This window comes from Halichoerus grypus, chromosome 3 (genome assembly GCF_964656455.1).
Source record: "Halichoerus grypus chromosome 3, mHalGry1.hap1.1, whole genome shotgun sequence".
In the NCBI taxonomy this organism is placed as follows: Eukaryota; Metazoa; Chordata; class Mammalia; order Carnivora; family Phocidae; genus Halichoerus; species Halichoerus grypus.
In genome coordinates this window covers 154,565,473-154,589,918 of record NC_135714.1, presented here as the reverse complement: position 1 = coordinate 154,589,918, position 24,446 = coordinate 154,565,473, and the positions used below count along the sequence as shown (strand labels likewise).

At 45.1% G+C, this 24,446-nt stretch overlaps 1 protein-coding gene across 3 annotated transcripts in view; it reads right to left on the bottom strand.

The window, feature by feature from the left end:
• Positions 1-24,446, bottom strand: part of INTS9 (integrator complex subunit 9) — a 104,910-nt gene that overhangs the window by 791 nt on the left and 79,673 nt on the right. For all 3 annotated transcript variants that reach the window (XM_078069471.1, XM_036100846.2, XM_078069470.1), the window contains 8 exons: positions 19,619-19,730; positions 17,054-17,234; positions 13,623-13,683; positions 9,863-10,034; positions 6,864-6,988; positions 4,731-4,898; positions 2,644-2,742; positions 1,412-1,549 (listed from right to left, as the gene is read on the bottom strand). In XM_078069471.1, coding sequence (XP_077925597.1) covers positions 1,412-1,549; positions 2,644-2,742; positions 4,731-4,898; positions 6,864-6,988; positions 9,863-10,034; positions 13,623-13,683; positions 17,054-17,234; positions 19,619-19,730 — 1,056 coding nt within the window. The remainder of the gene's footprint in view (positions 1-1,411; positions 1,550-2,643; positions 2,743-4,730; positions 4,899-6,863; positions 6,989-9,862; positions 10,035-13,622; positions 13,684-17,053; positions 17,235-19,618; positions 19,731-24,446) is intronic.

Here is a 24,446-nt window from a genome sequence, read left to right as displayed (position 1 = left end):
GGCTGACTGAAAGGCAGGAGGATATTGCAGCAACTGATGGTTCTAAGAAAGGACACTTCCTAGACTTGGCTAAACTGAACATTCTAGAAACTATCATTTTTGACGCTCCCCAATATAATTCTTCAGACTCGTCACAGGACCTCCTACAACAATAGAATTCAAACACAGCTGCATATACTTTAAAAGAAGCCTCCAAACATGCAAAATCTCATACAAAACACAACAAAACTTCTATAACTTGCGTAAGCTTTTGTGAATTACCTGAGGAGCACATCCAAGCGCCTGGGTTCAGCCCATACTGGGCTGTCCATCACCCAACCACACCAAGGTCCCTGATTTAAAAAAAAAGCTTCATCCCATCCCAGGAAAACGCCATTCCTCAAAGCAAGATACCAATGGCCTTGTGATTTGGCAAATCCTTCTCAAGAGAGAAGGAGACAAGGCAGCACAGAAATACTTCTCTAACTACCTTAACGTGAGTTATAGAATTTTCTTACACATCACACATAAAGTTGAGAAAGAGGAAAAGAAGTAGAAATAAGACTGCTCTGCCTGAAAGGGACAGGTGCTAAGGGTCAATTTCTGGATGAGCCAGGCCGAAGAACTAAATGAAGGTGTTTCTGGGAAAGCAAGCTGTTTCAAGCTTTAAAAAGAAACAAGTCAAGCTGAGTCCTACCAATAGGGGCCGGAACAGCGCAAGGTTCCGAGGAAGGAGCTGCTGCCGTGTTCACTGCGTCACACGGGACACTCCCAGGCTAATTCCCATGCAGTGTCCCCACCCTCAGGGGCCAGGAGGGCTGCACAACGTGGCCACAGTCTTTCCTTCAGGGACAAATTAAACCACTGATGGCCGGCTGCTGATCCGGTGAAGGGCCAGTGTCCTCCAGAGGACCGCCGACTTCCTCCCTCTCTTCCCACCCATCTGGGAGTTGCTGGGCCTGCTTCTCCCACTCCCAGGGATCCAGCCACATGGGCGCCTCTGCCCTCACTGCCCCCCAGTCCTGAGCCTCTCGTCTCTTGTGACACGGCCATGCTGGCGCTCTGACAGCAAGGGGTCTTCTTGGAAAGTGAGGCTCGAAGGGGCAGACCTACAAAGTCGTCTTTACCTGGCCTTTCCCACCTCGCTCATCGGTCGCATCTAGGTTTCTGAAGGGCTCCCCTGGCTAGTTCCCACAAGAAACGGTGGGGTGAGGTGGTCTCGCAGCCGAGTCTGACGGGAAGGGGCTGGCAAAGAAGAAATGGGGGACCTACAGGGAAGAAGGGCATGGTCTTCTCTCACCTCTCTGGGACCCTGCCCCCGTTCTGTTTCCCGCTTCAGGGACAGCAGCTCAGCCTGTGGAGCCCGAGAGAAAAGCAGCGACGCGAGCGAACAGCAGGGAGGCCGCTCCCGCGCGGCCTGGGTAGCGCTCACCTTCTCCAGTGTCTGCACGAACTGCTCTACGGGGATTGAGCCACTGAGCAGGGGCTTCAGCACTTTGCAGTCCGGGATGTCCTCGGTCGCCCGCTTTCTCTTCTTGCCGCCTGTGGGCTGGGCTGGCCTGGGCGGGGGCTAGAGCGGGAGACAGCGCAGATCCCATCAAGCACTCCCCCCGAGAGTGGGCAGTGCGGGGCCACGGCACGAGCCTGTCTGCCCATCCCGCGCCATCCCCGTGGCGAGGTCGGCCAGCTCTGGGGTTCAGGGCCGCCGTGGCCTGGGGGCTCCACCTGGCGTTCTTCGTAACAGAAGCTAACGCCAAAGCACCCACACGGCATCAGGACCTTTTCTGGCAGAGGGATCTTCCTTTGATCATGACTCATTTTTGAGTTTTAAATGATTCATTTCAGTATTTTCTGAGTAAATTCTTTAAATAATAAACTGTGTTGGCAACTGCTGGTGTAGCCGAGGCCACCAGCGGTGGGGGCAGACTGACGGGTTAAAATGAAGGTCAGAGACACTGTCTACAAAGTGGTGGTAATGGAATTTGGTGAGGATGAAGTGGGAAGGTGAGAAATGATCATGGCAAGGGGCTCACATGGCGCACATACTTTACGTGGCAGAATGGTCCAAGCCTGAAAGGAGTTTTTCTCGGTGGCGGGGGGCGGTGAGGACAAGGGCCTACAGAGCGACGCCACGAGGCCGTAAACATGGTGAACTGGGGCACGAGGGGCCGGGGACAAGGTCCTGCGGCCTGTGGGCCGGGTTGGCTCCCAGGTGCCCAGGTGCTGCCCGCTTCCGCAGGCGTGTTCCGTAGGGGAGGCCTCCTCCGGGGGGTGGGGGGTGGGTTTTCCTGCTGCTCTGGGGGCTCCCCCGCCCCCGCCCCGCACTCCGCACTCCGCACTGCGGGTCTAGCGAAGGCGCCCGCCGGTGCTTGGAGCCGGGAAGGGCACTTAGGATGATGTGCGGCCCCAGCGCTATGAATAATAGCCGCTCTTCCCATTTCTCTCTCTGAGGCATGTGGCCAGAGAATTAAGTAGGGAAGAATTTATACGCCGTGTTCTCTCTGTTTCAAATCTAATCCATTAAGGAGTCTCGTCTCTCACTTGTGCTGGCTGGAGTGCTAGGACCACTGGTGGGGGTGGCCTGGGGGGTTCCTCGTCTTCCCAGGCTCCAGCGGCAACTCAGGGGGGCAGGCCCAGCCCATACCTGAAGGACGTCCCCCATACCTGAAGGACGTGCTTGTTGTCTTTCGTGTGCAGCACAGCCGAGACGGTTGCCAAGGAAATGCCAGGCTTAATCTCCATGGGCACCAGTGTGTCTGCAAGCTGGAAGCAAACAGCGGTCTCAGCTGGGCTCACCTACGTGTGAGGGACGAGGTGCTGCAGCTGCGCCATCCGAAGTCAGCACCAGGAGGCCACACGGGGAGCTCACGGGTGGCCGGTGATAGCCAAGGCCAGCTTTCCACAGCCACCAGCTCGCTCGCAGCGCCGCACCCCTGCCAGCCTGGTGGGAAAGGTGTGGCATCTGGCGCCGTGAAGCTGAGCCATTAGTGACCGCCATTCCTCCTTTTCTTTTCTTTTGAACTTTTGTTTATATCATTGCAGTCTAAAATGATCACATGATTTTAAGGAAGAAAGAAGGTAAAAAAATTTAAAAATACCTTTAATCAAAAATACATTACACATACAAGAAAGAAGGAGGTAAGAGAAGCAGAGAGAAGGGGGTGGTGGCGGTGGGTAAACTGGGCTGAGAAGAGGAGGAGAAGGAGCCTGAGCCCAGCGTTCTTTGGCCTGTCCTGGGTGCTCTCCCTGGAGGCGGCCCATGACTCTCAGCAGCCACCTTGCGCAAGCCTGTGCCGTCGCATGCTGGGACCCAGGGTGCTGACCCTTCTGCTTTACCCTTTTGTTAGTCAACCCCCAAATGATGCACCACCAACACCCTGCCACGGGCTCGTCACCCGAACTGCCACAACCTCACATCCACCTTTCAGGTGGCTTCCAGACCGCTCCTGACACTTCCACAGGACCTCTCGGAAACTGCTAAGGGCTCCTCCTTACTCAGAATACCTATCAGGTGCTGACTTTCCATGCAGGCCTCTGCCTCTGACCTCATAACCACTAGGTGACTAGTTATCAGGCAGGCAGGACAGGACAGCAGCATCTGGACTGAGTGAGCTAATTCCTCGAAATCTGACTTCTCCTAAAGGTGGAACACCCAACCATCTCTTTCCCTACCACCCGAGTCTGATGTGCACCCCTTCTCCGAGGCAGCTTTGGAGCTCTCTGACCCCACCACTGGCAGTGATGTGTGATCTTGTGAGAAGCCCTCGCTCCAGGGTTGAGTCGACTATCACTCTGACACATGTAGACCCCGAGCTGTCCAAGTCTCCTTTGTGTAAAAACAAAAGTGAATAAATATGCAAGACTCCATTTATGTAACTATGAAAATCAATATCCCATGGACAGAGGACGCCACTTAGGATATTTAAAAGGAATGTGAGAACTGTTTCATGAAATAAGGAAGCACACACAGCATGAGTGTGAAACGCTCCCCCCGGGAGACCCATGTCTGCTCCGGGCCCCCGACAATGCCCGTCCGTATGCGGCCTGGCAGCACTGGCTTGGGAGGTGTGGGGACGGCATTGTGGGGACATGGGCAGCCCTGTGAGTGAAATCTAAGACTCCGAGGGACGTCTACCCAGAGCCCACAACCACCACCACTCAGCTCAGACACGTCTGTGAGCAGGGGACGCATCCCTCGCTGCCCAAGACCAGAGAGAGAGTTTTCCCACCAGAACACATCCACGAGGGCTGGCACATCAGGTCGCCTGTCTTGCACTTACAGGGACAAAGGAGGAGCATTATGAGGAAGCTGCAGAGGACACACTCAGAGGACACAGAGGAGAAATAAGCATTCCTTAGCAGTAGCAAAACCTGAAGAATGGTTTTAACCCCTGCATCTCACGCAGGCCTCTCCCAGGCAAAACTCAGTGATGCTTTTAGTTCCCTCTACATTCCGTATAAGGACAAAGATTTCTGTAAAAGAATGTTTCTGAAAGCATGATTTATAATATAGAAAAAGCAGAAATCATAAATGTCCACAACTGAAGAAAGAGTTATGAGATGCACTTATGATGTTAACATCTGTTACTTCATTACCCGAGAAATGAGAAGGCTCTGAAGACCCCACCTCCCTTCCCAGGTCCTTGCTTAAGAGTCTTTCTGTGGCCAAAAGACAGCCACTTCTGGGACAGTCCTCTTCTGAGACTCAAGTGGAAAGCCCAGGTTTGACCATGAGAGAGAGAACGGCTCACCTCTGGCATGATTTCGATCTTCTCATAGCGACGCTTGAAAGGCAAGGCGAGGACCTCGGCCCGCCGGTACGACATGGCAGGCGGCTGGCAGTCGATCATCAGGTCCATCCGGTGGGACTGCGCGGGGGGTGGCTGTGTGTACTGCTCGGGGCAGACCACGTGGAGCGGCTGAGAACCGACGGGACGGGGCGGGTGAGGGAGGCAGCCCAGCCATGGCCTTGTGCGCGCATGCTCGAACGCACCACTTTCGCGCCATCTGACCTCCCCTCCTCTCAAACCCAAGTAACCGGGAGCAGGACAGGTGAGCGCAGTGCGGGGAAAGAAGAATAAAAATTTCAGGGCAAAGCCCTCAACTGCCAGCCACGTAGACTAGTGGGGGAATCCAGTGCCTCTATTTGCATTTGTTTTTATTTACTATTTTTAAGGCACTTTGATGGTGACTTCCATGGGTCTACTCTCAACTGGTCCCAAGCCCCTCGAGGGCATAGTCTTGTCATCACACCCACCGTCACTGACTGGTGGGGACAGCCGGTGGCCAGTGGGCAAGGACTGCTGACTTCCAGGCTAGTCTGGTGCTCCGGGGTTGGGCTTTTTTCTGGTATCAGCAGGTCCGCTGGTTTCCGACAGTGGGCACTGCTCAGGTCACACACTCAATTGTGTAGGACAGACTGAATCAGAGCTTTTTTCCAAAATACCTCTCTTTGTTATTTTGAGAGACAAAAATAGTAAACCAACGTCTACTTGGGACAAATACCATGCAACTGAAAATTGACCCTGGCCGGCGGTCCTGAATCACTGTATTGCCGCTGCTTTTGCTTAAGAGCCTGGAGCGCGCCTCAAGTTCCTGGAAGGAGGCCTTCCTGCAGGCCACCCAGCTGCGTTCAAAACAGCGCTTGTTCTGTTGGGCTCATCCTTGTTCTCTTCCTGGCCTGGGTGGTATGTTGTAACTCCTCTCAGAGCCGGCCGACGGCACGGTCTCAGCCTAAGGCCTCCAGCCGCCTTTCCCCCTCCTCCCGTCCCCACTGCCCCTGTCCTCCCAGGGGATCCATGAGCGCAGCACTGCTGTGGGGACGGCAGGGGGTGGGGGGGGTGTTACTTAGTCAACTGTCTCCAGCCGCATGCTGACGCGTACACGGTGGGCTACTGAATTGCCAAACCGGCCCCAACTTATCCACTGCTCTGATCATGTCTAGAGAAAGCCCATATTCTTTCCTGTAGGGCCAGCAAGCGAGGGATCACCATTAGCCACGATCTCTGCATTCCTGAGGCTCTTCAGCTTCCCATGCCTTGCTACCCTTCCTCAGAGTTCTGTGTTAGTGCCTCAACCCGAGGTCAAAGATTCTGGGAGGAGGAAAGCAAACTTCTGACCTGGGCTGAGGAAAGTGAAGGGAGCTAATTATCCCTTGCTAAATTACTAGGTGAAGCGACAGGAGGCGTGCCAGGGCACTGTGGTGCTCATTTGAGCTCCCGAGGCAATGGGGAATGAGAAACCTTCCTCTGGCCTCGCTTCCTGGCCAGGCCCGAGCAGCCTCCCCACGCCCACTATCAGACGTGCTGCCGAGTGCTCGCTCCCCACTCCCCCTCTCAGTTCTCCTGCTGTGCGGACAGCCTTCCTTTTACCGACCCCTTTACCCAACTACTTCTGCCCTTTCTCTATGGCAGAAAGTGCAAAAGGAAAAAACAAACAAAAGCAACAAAAAACCAAACCAAACCAAACCTCTCATAAAAAGCAAAGTAACCCAGTGTGTGGTTACAGTGTGTCCACATGTGCAACAGGGCCCAATCCAGGTCTCAGCTAAACTGTCTTTTGGCTCCATGAGGAGGTTTCTAGAACGACTTTTTTGAGGGGAGAGGGGGCAACTTGCTTTTAACTGGACACGGAATTTTCTCATCAAAAATAATAGACTGTTTATGCCTTTTTTTCCTTCCACTTTTGATTTCTTTAGAACGGAAAGTCGCTTTCTGGGTGTGAAGCTCAGTGCTGTGAGGGGTAATTAAGGAGCAGACGCATGAGAAGTGAGCCAGGCAAGAAATGCAGCAAGGCAGCCAGCCCTCACCCCACAGACGCACGAACCCCCCCCCCCGGCGGTGACAGGGCCGCGCGGGGACACCCGCGAGGGGTCCCTTCCTTACCTGCACTTCCTTAAGCAGCTTGGACACTTGGATGAAATTCAGCCGTGTATCAATGGGGCAGTAAATGCATTTCATGGCCAAGGGCTGGTAGGGAGCCAGTGCTTCCAGGTAGGAGAAATCGGGTTCTAATGAGAGCACAAAAAACAAAATGTGAAATGCACACAACGGAGTTGCCGCCAAGTGAGGAGGCGGCTGGTGTGGTTAAGGCCAAGCAGACGGCCGCACGGTTGGAGGCTGAGGCAGTGTAAGGCCGGTGGGAGCTGGGTTCCTTATCACTGGGGAGGAGGTCTTTCCACATAAGGACAAGGAGAGGCCCGAGTGAACAGCGCAGGGTGGATGCAGAATTGGAGGGATGGGTGTGAGCTCAAGGCTTCCAACACACAGAGACAGAGGAGATAAACAAGCGGTAACTAAGTAAATGGGGGAGAAGGGAAAGCTCTTCTTTACGACAAAAGGCCAAATAAAGGTAAAAGAAACAATGAAGGTAAAGAAAAAAAAAAAATCACCATTTGGCAACCATCACAGTAATAACTTTTTCTGACCAGGATCATCAATAGATGCTAAAAAAATTAGATAGGAATCTGGGGAAGACAAGGATATGTAGTCTCAAAGTGTCCATCTCCCCCGACCCCCAAGATAATGATTACATATAAAAATAGTGACCTCACAGTGGAGAAATCTGGCGCAGGCCACGCGAATCGAGTGCTCAGAGTTAACACGCAGGGATGAGACAAGCCACACACCACCACTTGACAGGATGCCCCAAGAGGAAAAGAAAAGGACCCTGGCCCCACGTCACCATATGCTTCTGCTGCGGCCACTGTGCTCCTATCAGCCAAGCCCCCACGCAGCCCTCATGGCCCATCTGTTCCCTCCAGAACCACTCACCGCAGCCTGCTTGGCAGGGACAGTCAATTCACTCGAGGAGGCTGTCCACCCTGAGCCAGAAGAACCGGCACATTTCTGGTGTGAAAAATAATACTCAGATTCCCAACAGCCTGTGCGCCCACGAAGACATCACTTCTTACAGCCCTCAGGCGTACACTCACCTGTCCCACTAACTTATCCAGTGCATTTGGGAAAACTGATGGAACTTCCAGATTTTTAAACTACTCCCCATCCAGCAGCTCCTCTTTCCCGAGAAGAACACCCCAAAATGAGGCAAGCATTTGGGAGGATGACAGACTCCCTTTTGACGTGGACTACGTGAGCTTCAACTGTGCCACGGCTGTAATGTGATCTGCAACAGGGGTCCAAGACTCCTGACACTACCAGACCTCACAAATGACCTAACGGCCATTCTGAAACCCCTCAAAACCGGTTGAGATTTAAATTCATTATCCAAGGTGGTCATGGACCATCACACAGCCCTTGATTCCTTCCTAGCTGAAGGAAAATTCATACCACAGCCAATGCCCTAACTGTGCCTGTGTAAACACTGTACCCACTGTCCTATCAGAGTCAACAACTCCTCAAAAAGAATAGGAGAGACCCCCGCTTAGTCCTACTACAATGTTCTCCAGATTGCCTCCCGCTTAGCAAAACTTGGCAATGGTGAGGTTCTAGGTACCATGAGTCAGTGTCTTGTGGCCTGACTTCCTCTTGGCCAAAGGGGCCCGGGAAAGAGAGAAGCAGCCCCTGCCAGCTGCTTTTCTGAGCTCTCGTGACCCTTTCTACTGGGCCTTGCTGTTCGCCAGAGCCGGCCGATCACTCACGGCTAGGCCACGGTGTTCTCCGGCTGGACATACAGTTTCACTGAGCACTCACACCAGACACGGCCACTTGTGACCACAGTGGATCAAGACAACAACAAGAACCCTTCTGTAATCATGCCTGAACACAAAACCACAACACTGTTCCAACCCCAGAAGAAGCAAATATTACCCTATCCTGGCTCCATTCTTCTTGCCTTCTAGATAAGAATTATTAAGATACTCAGTCACATAACCACTCCTGTTTCCTGATAGCAGCCAATCCAGAACAATGTCCCGCAGCTGTGAACCCACCTCAAAATCAGCCAACACAAGCCCAAATCCGTAGTTCTTTTCAACATGCTCTGAGATGCCTCCCACTTCCCCATGGTATGCGTCCTTCCCAGCTGCAGTGAGTCGTGAAGCCAACTTTGTTTGACTAGTCATGTGGTGGAGGCCTCTGGCACTCCTCACCAACAGGCTGAGCCCAGGGAAAGGCCCCCGTGTCCCTGATCCTAAAGCGCTGGGGATGGAGTAGACTCCCTTCCATCATTCAAGTCTTAAAAGCAATGAGAAAGAAGTCAATTGATAACTTTCTTAACAGCTTTTATGTGCCAGGAACTACATGAAGTGTCTTCTTATAACATTTCACTAAATGCACAGGGCCACTCAAGGAAGGAGCCAGCAATAACGCCATTTGATGAGGAAGGAAACGAGGCTCAGAGACATGGGTAACTTGGCTTCGGTTACAGTCCATTGGACCAGATTCGGATCAAGGTTTTTTATTTCACTGCGCATAAGATTTCCAAATCCCAAGGCTGACTAAAGATCTAAAATTGATAAAATAATAGAGTGATTAAGTAAAACCCCTGCTTAACCTCATGAAAGGATCTGTTCTACTTTGAAGGGTTTGTCTCCAGAAGGAAAACTGTAAGCCAGGGAAAACTATAACCAAAGGAGAAAGGCCCAATTCAGGAAATAATTCCTAAAGGGGTAAAACAAGAGTGGTTACTAGAATTATTGCCATTCTTGAAACAGCATACAAAATCCTCACAAAAACATTTCAGTAGAAATCTGCCTCAGGGAAAAATCTCCAAAAACTGCTATGAAAGTTTTGTCCAGTATAGTTTCCTAACAGTCCATCTTGCTCTAGTCCTACTCCTTCCCTTGTGGTTTCTTCACTGTTGGTATCTACGACAAATGAGTGTTCATATTTCTGTCTCACTGTAAAATTCGTCCGTTGGTCTCCATTTGGTCGGTGTGTTGAGTGATGGTCCCAGGGGAAAGGGCAAGCTTTTGTTTGTTTACCTGTAAATATGACAGTGTTGAGACTCGACTTCCCCCAGAGCTCCATGAAGTGGACCACGTCCCCAAACCGGAGGGAGGGGTGCCCGGTGAACACCACGCACGGCTGGCGGAAATCACTGCTGAAGTCTCCGTGCAGGCTGGGGTAGTGCTTCAGCTTGTTGGTCTGAATGAGCTACAAGACGTACAGAGAAGCACACGGAGAGACGTCAGCCCGTGCAGGCAGAGGCAAGAACCACACAGCATGGCAGAGGGAGCAGAAGGAAATGAAAAATACAAACAAATCTGATTAATATTTGTCAAAAATGGACATTTTCTACCTACAAGGTGACTTTCTGAACAGATGAGGCCTTCTGGTACATAGTAACCTACTCAGTGGGTACTTCTGTTCAGGCTGTTAAGGCCTGATGGAGTCTAAGTCTTCCTTTAGAGCTTCCTGACACCCCAAGCTCTGGCCCCAGAAGTTCCCAATATGAGTTATTATTTGAAGTACAAGTAACTTTCCCAAAACATGTGAATCACTAAGTTCTGTCAACAATAAACACCTCACACAAGGAAAATTATTTAGCCGCATAGGACCACCTCTTGAGAAGTTGCAGCTGTAAGTTACTGCAGCAACTTCATAAAGACAAAAGCCAAATTGGCTTTCAGAAATTTAGATGTGACGTGCTCACAACACAGAGCTGTGGGAAGATGTGGGCCATGCGCAGCCTCAAACTTGTCTCAAAAGTGTATGCTTTGAACTAAAAAGATCTCCCTTCCAGCACAATACCTGGCACTACTCTCCCAAAGTCATGCCCAACCCAAGGCAACACCACAGACAGCAGCCCCACACGGCGTCCTGTGACATGGCTCAGGAGCTCTTCCTGCTGCCCCGGCCGTGCCCTCCCCCTCCCACTCCAGCACCAAAAGGTCAGATGACAAACACCCAGACTTCAGAGACCCTACATACCTGCTAGGTCAAAGGGAGTACTGCCCTGAGATATTGTCTGATGGATAAAGAAATGGTCTGTGACACAACTTAATCCTGAAGCAACCCATCATGCGTAAGAGGGGAGCCCAGTCAACAACCCCAACTCCAAGTGAAGTCACCCCAACAGTGAGATGTGGCCACAATGGGACAACCCCCAAATGGAAGCCAAACTCTCTTCACTTTAAAGATTTAATCTTTAATTCAGAGAGACTGCTTTTACTAGTAACACTGCGACACTGCCCCGGAGATCCTAATCAGGTGTCCGAGGTTGGATGGGACATGCATAGTAAACATGGAGCAAACGCTGAATTCCCACCTTCCTGCCAAGTTATATACAAGTAAGCTGACATTCTTTTTATAACCGATCTAGCCAAAATCATTCCTTGTCCCAGTTAAATAAGGGTGAGCGCTGTCTAGAAGACTAAGCCGACTGTATGCATTGCTGTCAAGGAGATGAATGGGATTCTAAGAATAGCAGTGGGTCTTTGCACATAACTCAAATCACTTTCTAGTCATTACCTACAGTTCCTGAAGTTCTTTCTTCTGATCAATGCACAGAAACTAAGATAAATTCATCTCTCTCTCTTTTTTTTTTGCCAATTGGATCTACCTTTCCAGCTGACTTACTATATTTGACAATCCAGAATTACCACTGCACTTCTTTAAGGTCTAAACTGCACAGGCAATGAAGCTGTAGGGTAGGAATTCTGTAATTTTTTTTTTTTTTTTATCAGTACTAAGGGCAGAACTGTATTTTCTCATGGGCACTGGTCACAGTACCCAGAGTCAACTCCATCATGCCCTAATGTTGGCAAGTGCATTTCAGGAACCCTGTTCACGCCACTATGGTCTTTTCATATTCATAACTGTAAACAGGACAAAGGTCATCTGTGACATATGTGGGTAAGAACGTATAGCAACACTCTTAGAAAACAAAGAAAGGCTAATTGTTGATAGGAGGGGAGAAAAACAGACTTTCAGTGGTAAAATCAGCCACAAAATATGTTTTGCCACACTTAATTTTCTGACATTACTTCATTTCTAGCCTGAATTTCACTGCGGTAATGGCAGAGCTTGCAAATACCGTGGCTACTATAACAGCGTGTGGACTGAAAAATGACTTTCTCAGAAACTGCCATGTGAAATTCTGGTTCGGTTAAAATCCTCCAGAGTAGGAATAAGTAAGAGTAGTACGAGTTGTCAAGTTTTAAATAGTTAGCAGGATGTTTGTTGCAATTTTCTCAGAAATTCCCCTTTGCCCCTTTCCAGTTACTGTTGCTCCATCCCTACCTCCAGGGTAACCACTGTGCTGGCTTTCAATACCATAGATGAGTTTTGTGTTTTTGAACTTGTATATGAAGAAAATCACACGGTGTCTACTCCCTTCTGTCTGACTTATTTCATTCACATCGTGTTTGTGAACTGTGTTTACACGACTGCATGTAACTGGAGTTCGTTCATTCTTACTGGTGTAAGATATGAATATACCACAAAATCCACTAGACTGTTGAGGGCATTTGGGTCTATTTCTGAACTACTACTAAGAGCGCTCTCAACATTTCTGTGCATCTTTTGGTGACATACCTATGTATTTCTGTTTGGTATGTACTTCAGAAACAAAATTGCTGAGGCAGAGAGTACGTTATGTGTTTAGCTTTAGCAGATACTGCCAGTTTCCTAAAGTGGTTATGCCAATTTAAACAACCTTTTAAAAAATATAACAAAAAACTGGGCGTAACTCTTGTCAGATAGTAAGAGAATGGTTAAGTATATTACAAAATGTCCATATGATATGCTCCAGAATACTAGGCAGCAATAATAACGATAAGAGGCACACAGAAAAATGTCCATGATACACTATTTGGTGAAAAACATAATGAAAACAAAACTGGGTACAAAGCTATATAAAAACACTCATCTGTTCTATGAGAAAGGTATAATTTTTCCATTTTTAAGAAACAGAGGTATAACTGACATATAATGTTGTATTAGTTTCAGCTGTACAGTATTTTATATATTGTGAAAAAATCACCACAGTAAGCCTAGTTACCATCCATCACCATAAATGTTACAAACTTTTTTCTTGTGAGGAGAACTTTTAATATCTGCTCACTACAGTCACCATGCTGTATATTACATCCTATGACTTATTTATAAGTGGAAGTTTGTTCCTTCTGACCCCTTATTTTCTAAACACTTAAATGTTATTATTTTCATCATTAAAGCTTCAAATATATGGTCAACATAACTAACTGGAAAGAAGACTTTACACAATAAATAAATCCGTCATTATGTAAAAAAGTTAGTAGTAGATGTTAGATAAAATTCCTCACCCGGTCAACAGAACAGAGGTAGGTTATGAACTGCAGACACATACTGGTACTATAATGTGTTAATGAGAAGAGAGAGTAGTGAATCTTGAGTTAGAGTACTTCCCAGTTGTCTCACATGGGAAACAAAGGGCTATATGAGCTTATGTAAGGATTTTTTAATTTTTATTTTGAGAGAGAGAGATAAAGAGAGAGAGAGATAGGGAGAAAGAGAGAGACAGAGGAGGGGGAGAGGGAGAGAGAGAGAATCTTAAGCAGGCTCCATACCCAGCATGGAACCCGAAGAGGGGTCTCATGACCCTGAGATCATGACCTGAGCCGAAATTAAGAGTCGGACACTTAACTGACTGAGCCACCCAGGCGCCCCAGGATTTTTTAAAATCCAATGACCTACTATCTCCATTTCGAACCATTTATCTACAGTTTTTCTTGCTCTGACCCAATAATGCCATTTTCTTACCTCTGCATGAGGAAAAGGTGGTTCTGGGAGATACACCTTAGTCTGTTTGTTGTGACAAAGCCTTTTAAAGAGGAAAAGCAGATGAGCATGTTAGGTAGAGCACACGGGGCGTTTGCTGCCACCTAGTGGTAGCAGCGCAAACACTAAATACTAAAGGTTACTTAAAATCTTCCTGTTAGCGAATCTCGCTGTGACTAAAAAGCCAGCGTCTACAGAGTATTCAGAACATAAATGTCTTGTGTGCATTTTTTAACTCTTAAAATTCCTCAATACATTTTTGCCTTAAAAAATAAGGCTGTTATTTTGGAAAAGTTTTAGATTTACACAGAAAAGTTGCAAAGACAGTCCAGACTTCCCTTGTGCCCTATACCCAGAGTCCCCTTCACGTTAACATCTTACATAACCACGATCCGTTTGGTGAACGAAGAAATTAACATTACTGCATTACAACCAACTAAATTCCCATTTTGTTTGGATTTTACCAGTTTTTCCACTAATGTCCTTTTCCCATTCCAGGATCCAATTCAAAGTATCCTTTGATTCTATCCTATCCTAACCTTGCATTCGTTGTGATCGCTTTTGAGGATAAAGTGACAGGTTTTTTTCAGACACACAACTTGCTGTTTTGCACACCCACTAAGCAGCACTGGTAACTCAAACTGGAGAGCAATGAAGTATCTCAGTCTGGAGACACTGTGAATGTTTTAGGTAGTCTATGCTCTTTCTTGGCCAGATCTGACATTTAAAATATGGAAATGTCTGAATAAAGCAATTGTGGCAAAAGTTAACAACTGATAACTCAAGAGTCATGGGTGTTCTGTAGGTTTGGCATTTTTAAAAGTTAGAAAAAATATATGTAGTGATGTATGTTTGTTAGAGCCCATCTGTGAGAATTCTACTAAAATAGTATTAAAGTATTTCAATAGTTCTAACAGATACTACTTTTGGGGGAGTAGTTCAGGACTTCAGGGTTTGGGTTTTATATTAACTTCATTAATACTACTTTTTAATTTTTCCTACACTTCGCTTTCTTTAATCTTGATTAAAAAATCACTTTATATCTTTTTTGGAGGAAGATGTAAATATGGAAGGAAGATACTTTCGGAGGGTTACTTTATATTATATATATAGTTCTATACAGGAAGATAAAACTCTTAAACTCAGGAAGAGAGGCAAATATAAGATGTTCATTTAAGGTTTCTTAGATTGTTGCAAAGGATATTATGCTGCCTTAGTTAGCATCAATATAGAAAACTAAAGTATTTCTGTCAAAAAAAAAAAAACAACCAAAACCAAAAACCTAAATGCCTTGTGGTATCCTGGACTAGATCCTGGGACTGAAAACAGACATTAATGGAAAAATTGGTACAATCTGAATAAAGACTGGAGTTCAGCTAATAATAATATGCTAATGCTCATTTCTTAGTTTTGGCATGTGTATATGGCCACGTAAGATGTTAACATCAGGGGAAGCTAAGTAGAAGGTATATAGGAGTTCTCTGCACTATCTTTGCAACTTTTTTGTAATCCCAAAATTATTCCAAAATAACAACTTTATTATTTAAGAAAACAAAATCAAAGACAAAATCCAAAGTGCCAAGATGGGAAAAAATGTCTGCAGAAATATAACAAAAGAACAGAGTTCAGATAAAATGGTAAGAGAAGTATAACACCTCTAATATGTAAAAAGGGCACAATTTACAGAAGCCAAAAATCTTTCTGGAAAGCAATTTAGATCTGTATAATGAACATTAAAACATATTTATACTCTTTGTTCCAATAATTCCACATTTAGTAATTGGCCTAAAGCAGAAGATGCAGCCATATATACATAAAAATGATATTAATTGAAGATTTATTACTAAAAAGAAAAAACTGGGCCAAGCCTGTCTGTCCAACAATAAGACAACAATTAAGTAAATTATACGATATACAAATGAGGTACAAATAATGTAATAATGCAGTCATGTAAAAACTATGTTCTCGAAGATTTTATAATGCTCTAATCTCATATTAAAATTTTTAAAAGCAGGATCCAAAATTAAATAATCAGCATGATCCTCATATAGAAAGAAAAAATCCATCAAAATGCCAACAGTGATATTATTTCTGGAGATTGGGCTTATGGGTTCAGTTTTTTCCTCTTTCCTGTAACTTGTATTGTTTTCTATAGTAAATGTGTTTACACATATATTAGAAATGAACAAATAAAAAGACCCAGAAACACAAAAACAACCTACATTAATTCTCATGGTCCTGATATCTCTCCCATCAGACATGCTGAGAAGAACAGCATGCAGTGGGGGAGGGATGGCCTTGGGGGCACACCAGCACCTGGGCCTCGCAGGGCTGGCCCTGGAGTGTTTTACTAAGGATCTGGATGAGGAAATTCCACATGCTGACTAATTGTGCAAGTGATACTTAGGGTGGACTGCTAATTATTCAAGATTAACTTCCCATGTTGGGGGAGAAAAGACCCTATGCAAAGGATAAAATTCAATAGGTACCATTAAAAGTGACAGCCCTAAGGACAAACATGAATAACATGCACAGGGGATGGAGAAGCTTGTTTGAATTGAGAGAAAGAAAAAAGGACCTTGACTACAACTAAAAGGGGAGGGAAAAAAATGCCCTTTAAAAAGGAGGAGTGGGGGAGGCAGTACCGAACAAGTTACGACAGAATGACATACAAATTCCTTTTTAATGAGAAACTCAGTAGAATACTGTGTCCACTAGGCTCCCACACAACAAAAATGTATTAAACACACCGGTGTATGTGTCACACCCCCGTCTAGAAACTCCACTCTAAGGCACTGTTAGGTTGACTGTAAAAGCTAATGTATTTCCCCCCATCCCTCCCTTTTCTTGGCCAGGTGAGTTAGATTCAGACGTGCATCTAAATAATTCTAACAGGGTTCACTGATTTCATCCTATACAATCATTTACCCACCTTAGGACTGGATCAAATAATTTCCTACTGTAATAAAACTTAATTTTGTCAAATATCATGCTATTGAAATGAAAAAAATCCAGCCTTTCTTATCAGATTTGGTGTTATAAATTCCAGACAACATGAGCTTGGGCTTTGAGCTTCTAGAATGTCACTTCACTTTGTAACAGGCAGAGGGTAGCATGTGAGAGGATAAATGCATATTTTTATCACTGATTTTGAAAGTGCTGGCTAAGTTAAATCTTTGCCTTTCATCCTTCTCTCCTTGATCACTATTCTTCTACACCCTAGCAACATAACAGATTTGGCTTTCACTAATACAATTTTCACATCACAGACATGGAAAGACAACAAAATGTAAGTCTCATAATAATGCAAGGAAAAAAACCCTATTTCTATTCTTTTTTAATTAAAAAAACTTTTTACATTTTCATTCTTATTGCTTGAATGTACTGAATCATGGAGAAGAACACAGACATACCACTCAGCAAAAATCTGGGAAAACTCAAGTGAACTGTTGGCCACAGGGGAGATGAAGTAGAAAGGGATGTTGGAGAGGCCGGCTGAGTCAATGTACTGATATAGACATTCCAAGAGGTCATAGATCACGCCGGAAGGGTAACAGGGCACCAACACGTTTCCTCCATTCCGGACTGTCAGTGCTAGAAAAGTTGAAGCCAGAGAGAAAACGGTGGCATTAAAAGAATAGTTTTATAGAGGTAGAACGAAACTTTAAAAATAATATTTGGATTTCTTTCATTTTCCTACTTCTGTTCATAGAATTCATTTCCCATGGATAATGATCTGTTTCTTTTGAAGAACAGCACAGGGGTGGGAGAATCCAGAGGCTAACCATCAGCTGGGTTTTTACTGGATGTCTCAGTCCCTGGGAACAGGGTGTGCAGTGAAGGATTTGGGTTTTAAAGGTTACCAATGGCAGCCGAGCTTCAGGACAGACCCTCCAAGCTCCTTTTCTTTTTAGCTCCTGCTCAAAACTTTGCTGGATTTGTCTCTGCTCAGTCTCTGACCACTGCTGAATGACCTATAAGGAAATAGGCCAAGGTTTTCCATTTGACTCATTTTAGGCATTTTCTTTCATTAATGTGTTATCTGTAAGAAAATCCTCCATACTTTAAATACTTAAAACAAGTTATCAAATGAGGAATTGCAACTTATGGGTATAATCATATTAGAAGATATAACTGGCTAAAAAAGAAAAAACAAACCAAAGCTCTTCTAAGTTTGTTTTTTGTTTGGTTTCCAAAATAAACTGAAACACACAGCTTTTGGGTATAGATCTTGAAGCCTCTGATGTCTTGGATCCTCTTCGTTCCCAGGTCTGACACACAGGCTCTCCCAGATGCGGTACCCCAAGCACGGCTGACTTGCCATTACGAGACTACGGTACCGTGGTGGGAGACAGTGGTCAGGGCTCCAGAGGCCTGGCTCTACTCCCACCTTTGTCACAAGCTATAGGATCTTGCATAAGCCACTGATACGTGGCTGGGCCTGTTTCCTGATTGGTTATGAGAGGAGTGAACTAGATCAGTGGTCTTCAAGCTTAGTGTACATGAATATTGCCAGGGAACATGTTCAAAATGCAGGTTTTCTGCTGGGTCTCTCCTCTCCCCAGAGAATCTGACTTACTACGTCTGTGGCAGGGACTCCAAATTGCATCTTTAATAAGTGGCCTCACTGATCTTGAGGCAAGTGGTTAGTGGACTTTGAGAACCAGGAGATTAGATGTAAGGCTCCTTTAAGATCTAAAGTTCTTTGAGTCCATGATTCTAGATTATAAACAAACAAACATACAAATCAAAGATGCTATTTGAGACAAGTCCAATAATTTTTTCAAGGAAGAATAAATTGTGTTTGGCTTAATATCAGCAAAGAACAAAAAAGTTTGGCATGGGCAGGTGAAATTTCAAAGGATACTGCCTTTCATGTATATATGACTATTTCTTTCCCCCAGAGCAGAGGCGACAGCACTTACAGTTGCTAGGGTGGAAGGTCTGAGCTCATTAACCCCTCTTTGGTAACCGTCATGGACTGAAGGTCTGTGTCCTCCTAAAATTCATATATTGAAGCCCTAACTCCCAATGTGATGGTACTGGGGGTGGGTGCTTTGGGAAGTAACGGGGTTTAGAGGAGGCCATGAGGGTACAGCCTCCATGATATGATTAGTGCCCTTACAGGAATAGGAAGAGACACGAGAGTTGCTTCTCTCTGCCAAGTGAGGACACCCTTGCGGGCATCTACAAGCCAGAAGGAGGGCCCTCACCAGAACCTGACCATGCTGGCAACCTGATGTCAGACTTCCCAGACTCCAGAACTATGAGAAATAAATGTTGTTCAAGCCACCCAGTCTATGGTATTTTGTTACAGCAGCCCAAGATAAGACAGTAAGCAACCTATACTTTTCCATAAAGAAGGGCAGGATTTCTAGATTTTACTGACAATTATATCCAAAGAAACATACATTTCTTCTAGGTAGCAAACACCCAAGTCTCTCCCCCAAATTTAGTCTTCTCTCAAAATAAAAATAACACGAACCAAATACTGGTGGAAAAAATTGATCTGTTCAGCGTCTCGCTGTTGTGAATGCAAAGCATTAACGGTCTTTTCAATCTGCTATTATCTGCAAAGCAAAGATGTGATTCTTCCCTTTTTTGACAACTGCTACCTTGTATGCACGACCGTCCTGCCCCCAAATCCCACCACAAAGCAAGAAGAATAAATAAGAATTTTCAACATAAGTCAAGTGGGAGAGTGTTGAGTATTTGTTGCATAAAAGTGCTAAACACTTGCATTGACTCTTACGACAACAATTCTGACATTCTTCAGATTTCTGTTGCTTAAGAATTGCTTTTGCTGACAACAGCAAGCTTTGAAGGACAGGCGAGAAGGGTGGAGTAGATGGGGGAAAAACTGAAACACTGGAGGATGTGAATGTGAAGGGAAGGAGCACAAACTACTACAGAAGCAAGGTATCAAAAAGTGAACCTAGCACACCTCACCCTATTCACAGTACGAGCTGGCCACATACCCAGATTGCTGCAGAACTCTCCCACCATGCCGTCTGGGTTCGCGGTGGGGATCTGGGTCAGGCCTGTCAGAATGAGAACGTCACTGTTTTTGAGAGAAGCTTGGTCCATGGGCTGAAAAACCAGAGAGAACTCTGCTTAGTAATTCAAAAAGAAATGATAAGTATAAGTAGTAAAGGAAAAAGAGAATACAGTCATTGTTCTGTGATCAAATCATTGTCGTGTCCTCTTATTTCCTCTAATGAAGTTTGTCCGTGAACAGCAGTTGCCCAGCGGGGATGAGGACAGACCAGAGGAGGCAAGAGGGAACTTTACAGAATGATGAAAGAGTTCCATGCCTCAACTGGTGTGGTGATCACATAATGTGAAAATTCATAGAACTGTATGTCTAAGATCTTTGGGTTTCACTATACATAAATTTTACCTCAATTAAAAAAAAAAGAAAAAAAAAGAACAGGGTGGCTCAGTCGGTTAAGTGTCTGCCTTCGGCTCAGGTCATGATTCCAGGGTCCCAGGACTGAGTCCCGCATGGGGCTGCCTGCTCAGCAGAGAGTCTGCTTCTCCCTCTGCCCCTCACCCTGCTCTTGTGCTCTCTCTCACTCTCTCTCAAATAAATAAAATCTTTAAAAAAGGAAAAAAAAAACAGCTTCCTATCTCAAATTTCTAGAACACATTGCGCTTTTCAAAATGCTATCTCACACATATCGTTGGTGAGTCTCCAACCTGAGTGTGTATTAGAATCACCTGGCGGGTCTGCCAAAACATGGATTGCTGGGTGCCAAACCCAGAGTTTCCGATTCAGGTTTGAGGTGGGCCTAAGAATTTGCATTTCTAACAAGCTCCCAAGAGATGCTCCTGGTGCTGGTCTAGGGATCATGCTTTGAGAACCACTGCACTGTATAATCTGATTCTCAACACAACTCTGCAAAATGAAAACAAGCGTAAAAACTTGAAATAAATACATGAAATAGGTTTACATTATGAAAATGCAAACTGGGACTCAGAGAGCCAGGCGATTTTCCCAAGTATCCATGGCAGAGGAGCCAGGAAGAACGCTGAATTAGGAACCAGAAATATAAAGCCTCCCTCCCAGTCCTTTACTAGTCATGGGACCTCAGCTAAGGCTCTGAGCTGGGTTTCTTACAACACGGGCGTATTTGTTGACCCATCTTCCTTCACTGATTTCTGAGAGTCTCATGAACTAATATACACAATCTTCTTGTAAACTATGAAGTCCCACTGTGGTGCGCTATTATGTGATCCTTTGGATGTTATATTTTTATTTTTACCTGGCACAATTTGAATTTAATTTTGATTGTTTTCAGAGCACTTAAAAAAACCCAAAACACTAACTACCCTTTCCAAAGAAATCAGGATTCAAACTGAAAACAAAAATGAAGGCCCATGGATTTGAGATGCTGGCGCTATTTTGTAACACATCTTTTCCTCATTGTCATTTCACATACTCACCGGAATGTAAGAAGAAAAAAGCCAGAAACCCAATTTAGTAAGAGACCTCATCCCTTCTTTCTCTACTCCACCTGGATTTTCCAATAAAGAAAATTCCAAACAGTAGCACAGCAAAGGCCCACCACCTGCAATGTTATCTGAATATATGTGCCTTTTGATGTATATTCCTTTAGCATTTTATATAAACATGGATATAAGGCCTTCATTATTTTTAAATAACATGATTGCAGTTATATAAGCTGTTTTATAACCCGAGAAACATTTCTTTAACATGAAGGCAGAAAAGCATGGTCGTGACAGCTATACTGAATAGATTCTAATTCCTACTTGCACAGATGTATTATACTAATGCATACAAGAGCTTTTCCTCTGCCTGGGCAGAACTGATCTATCTATTTGTACTTCTCTAAAAAATACATATGCATTCATTGTTTCCAGAGAAGGAAGAAGTACAGGACAGTGGTTTATAGTAACAGATGTGCAATGAGCCTGGAAATGTTCACTGTGTGCATGTGTCAAACAGAAGAACCAAATGGTGACAAAAGGGATCAAACTTTGTTAGCATATTTAGCTTAAAATGACAACAATTTTGTAAGAACCTTATTAGAACAAGCCAACAATGAGTCACAGGGCTGATGGGGGAATTCAGAGGGTCTAGGAACTCCCTAAATAGTATATACAATTCTGTGTGTGCCTATGTACACTTTCCCATAGATTTGATTGGGTTGTCATATGGGGCTGTGACCCCCCAAAAGGTTAAGAACTACTGACTGAAATGAAAACATATAAGGGAGAGCAAATGTGGTCCTGAAAACGACATTATCTCTGAACCTCAGCCATCAATGTTGCCTTCCTTTGAAAAATTAATGCCCACAGTAAGAAACAAAAGCAGTACTACAACATGAATACCGTGGAGTTGGAAGTTATGAGAAATACTTCATGATCAGATCAGACTAGATGTTTGTTATTTTAGCCCTATACCTGGAGGCACTTGTTGATTCACAAGGCTACTGTAAAGAATCAGCTTTCAAAGCCTTTTATTTTTTTTTTTATTTTTATTTTTTTAAAGATTTTATTTATTTATTTATTTGAGAGAGAGAGAGAGAGAGAGAGAAACAGCATGAGAGGGGATAGGGTCAGAGGGAGAAGCAGGCTCCCTGCCGAGCTGGGAGCCCGATGTGGGACTCGATCCTAGGACTCCGGGATCATGACCTGAGCCGAAGGCAGTCGCTTAACCAACTGAGCCACCCAGACGCCCTCAAAGCCTTTTAGTGACACTCTCAGAACCAAGCTGGTACCGCCAACATCTCCATTTCACCACCAAAGGGCAAATGTGTATATTATTGGTGTCAATGGCAACTCACTGAGTGCTTTGAGTGGGAACATTTTGTTCAAACACACACAACAGAAAATTCCATTGTGTCCAAGAATCAAATAAAAATACCTTCCAAAGTTGACAGTCACAATCAAGCTTGTGGAACAAAATTTTGAAAAGCCCTAGGCCCAAGGAAGCTGTGGTCATTGTGTTGGGTCCTCTGCTGGTGAATTTACATTGGACACTTTGCACAGAGTATGAGAAAAAGGATACTCAGTCTCTAGGTCCTAGAAAGTAGCCTATAATCTAGTTGAAGAGAAAACATGTATGTATTGTCAAAAAAGAGGATTTTGGGGTCGCCTGGGTGGCATAGTTGGTTGAGTATCTGACTCTTGGCTTTGGCTCAGGTCTAAGCTCAGGGTCGTGGGATCGAACCCTATGTCAAGCTCCACACTCAGCACGGAGTCTGCTTATGTTTCTCTCTCCTCCCTCTGCCCCCCCACCCCAGTTCTCTCTCTCTCTCTCAAATGAATAAATGTTAAAAATAAAAGAGGATTATTTAAAAAGCCATAGAAAATATAATGTGAATTTCAAGAGTTTGTACTGGGTCTATAAGGGCCAAGAGGAATGCAGAGTAGAGGGCCCCACCAGGCCAGGTGGGGCCACTTATACACGGCTTTCTGGCAGGTAAAGTTTTGCGTCTAGTTTTCTTTCTTTGGCTAAGGAACTTTAAAATATCCTTTGGAACGGCTGCATGACACCCCTTCTTTCCCACAGCAAGATGTCCCTTCTACATATGCCCCCGTGGCCTCTAAGACTTTCTATACCAGCACTATTCACACTGCTTTGTAACTCCCTATTTACTTGTGTCCCCCACAGGACTATGGAGCTCCCTGAGGGCAAGGATTTGGTATCCCTAATTCCTAGCAAAATGCCTGGCACACAGCAAATAGTAAACAAACATTTGCTGAATAAATGAATGCACAAAAAGAACATGGTCTGGTAGGAAATGTGAGAGCATTCCATACTGGGAAATAGTTCTCTAGAAGTCAGCAAGGTGAGAAACAGCAAGTCGACTTTGGCAGGAGGGCCGGAGAGAGGGTGGGCAGAAGGCAGAGAAAGGTGAACTGTAGATGCCAAATGAATTTATTTGGTTGGAATGGAAAGTTTACTTTGGGGCTGAGAAAAGAGATTAGTAAAAATGAGGGAAAGTGTAACTAGTAAAGAACCAAAAAGGTCAGAATCATGAAGACTGACAGAGTGGACAGTAAGGAATCAACAGTCTGAAGCACATGACAGCTTAGGAGGGGGTGAGACCAAAAAGAGGGACAACACTCAGAAGTCCCCTGTAGCAGCCTGGACATAAAGGGGGAAAAAACTGTAATTTTATGGCACTTGAGGAGATGGAAGAGGCAGATCTACACAGTATCACAGAAAACCGTTAATAGACAGGTGGGAGAGGGGCAGATGTACTGGACAATGGACAAAGTGAGACCTTAAGATGGCTCCAAATTCTCAAGTCAGAAATGTAGACAAAGGGAAATTCGGGCGCAATGATTTAAAAGAATAAGGAGGCAATAATAAGTCCAGTGTTGGACTGCTGCAGGTGTTTAGGGGATAACAAATGGATTTATTATGAGAATAAAAGATAAAACAAAGATGCGTGATAGATATGGAGATTTGCTAGGTACCTTTATCAAAGTATTTAACAAAAATGTCAGTTTGTTTTGAGTTGAGGAAAGTGGAGTGTGCCTAGGGCCAAGGCTGTGGGACCCCATAAGGTAAGTGGGGAGAGAAGCAAGTAAACAAGTACATAATGCACTGCAGAGCTTCCCTGCCGGTAAAAATGAGCAGTTTGGGAAAGATAGCTTTCTGGTGCTTGCACCCTATAATATAACAAAAGATCAAGTAGAGTTAAGAAAACAGCAAGACTGCCCCAGAAGCCGAGACTAAACAGAATTTTAACAAGAGAATGATGAACAGTGTCAAATGCAGCTGTGAGATGCTGGGGAAAACAGAAAAGAGTAAATTTGGCTGGAGGCTGA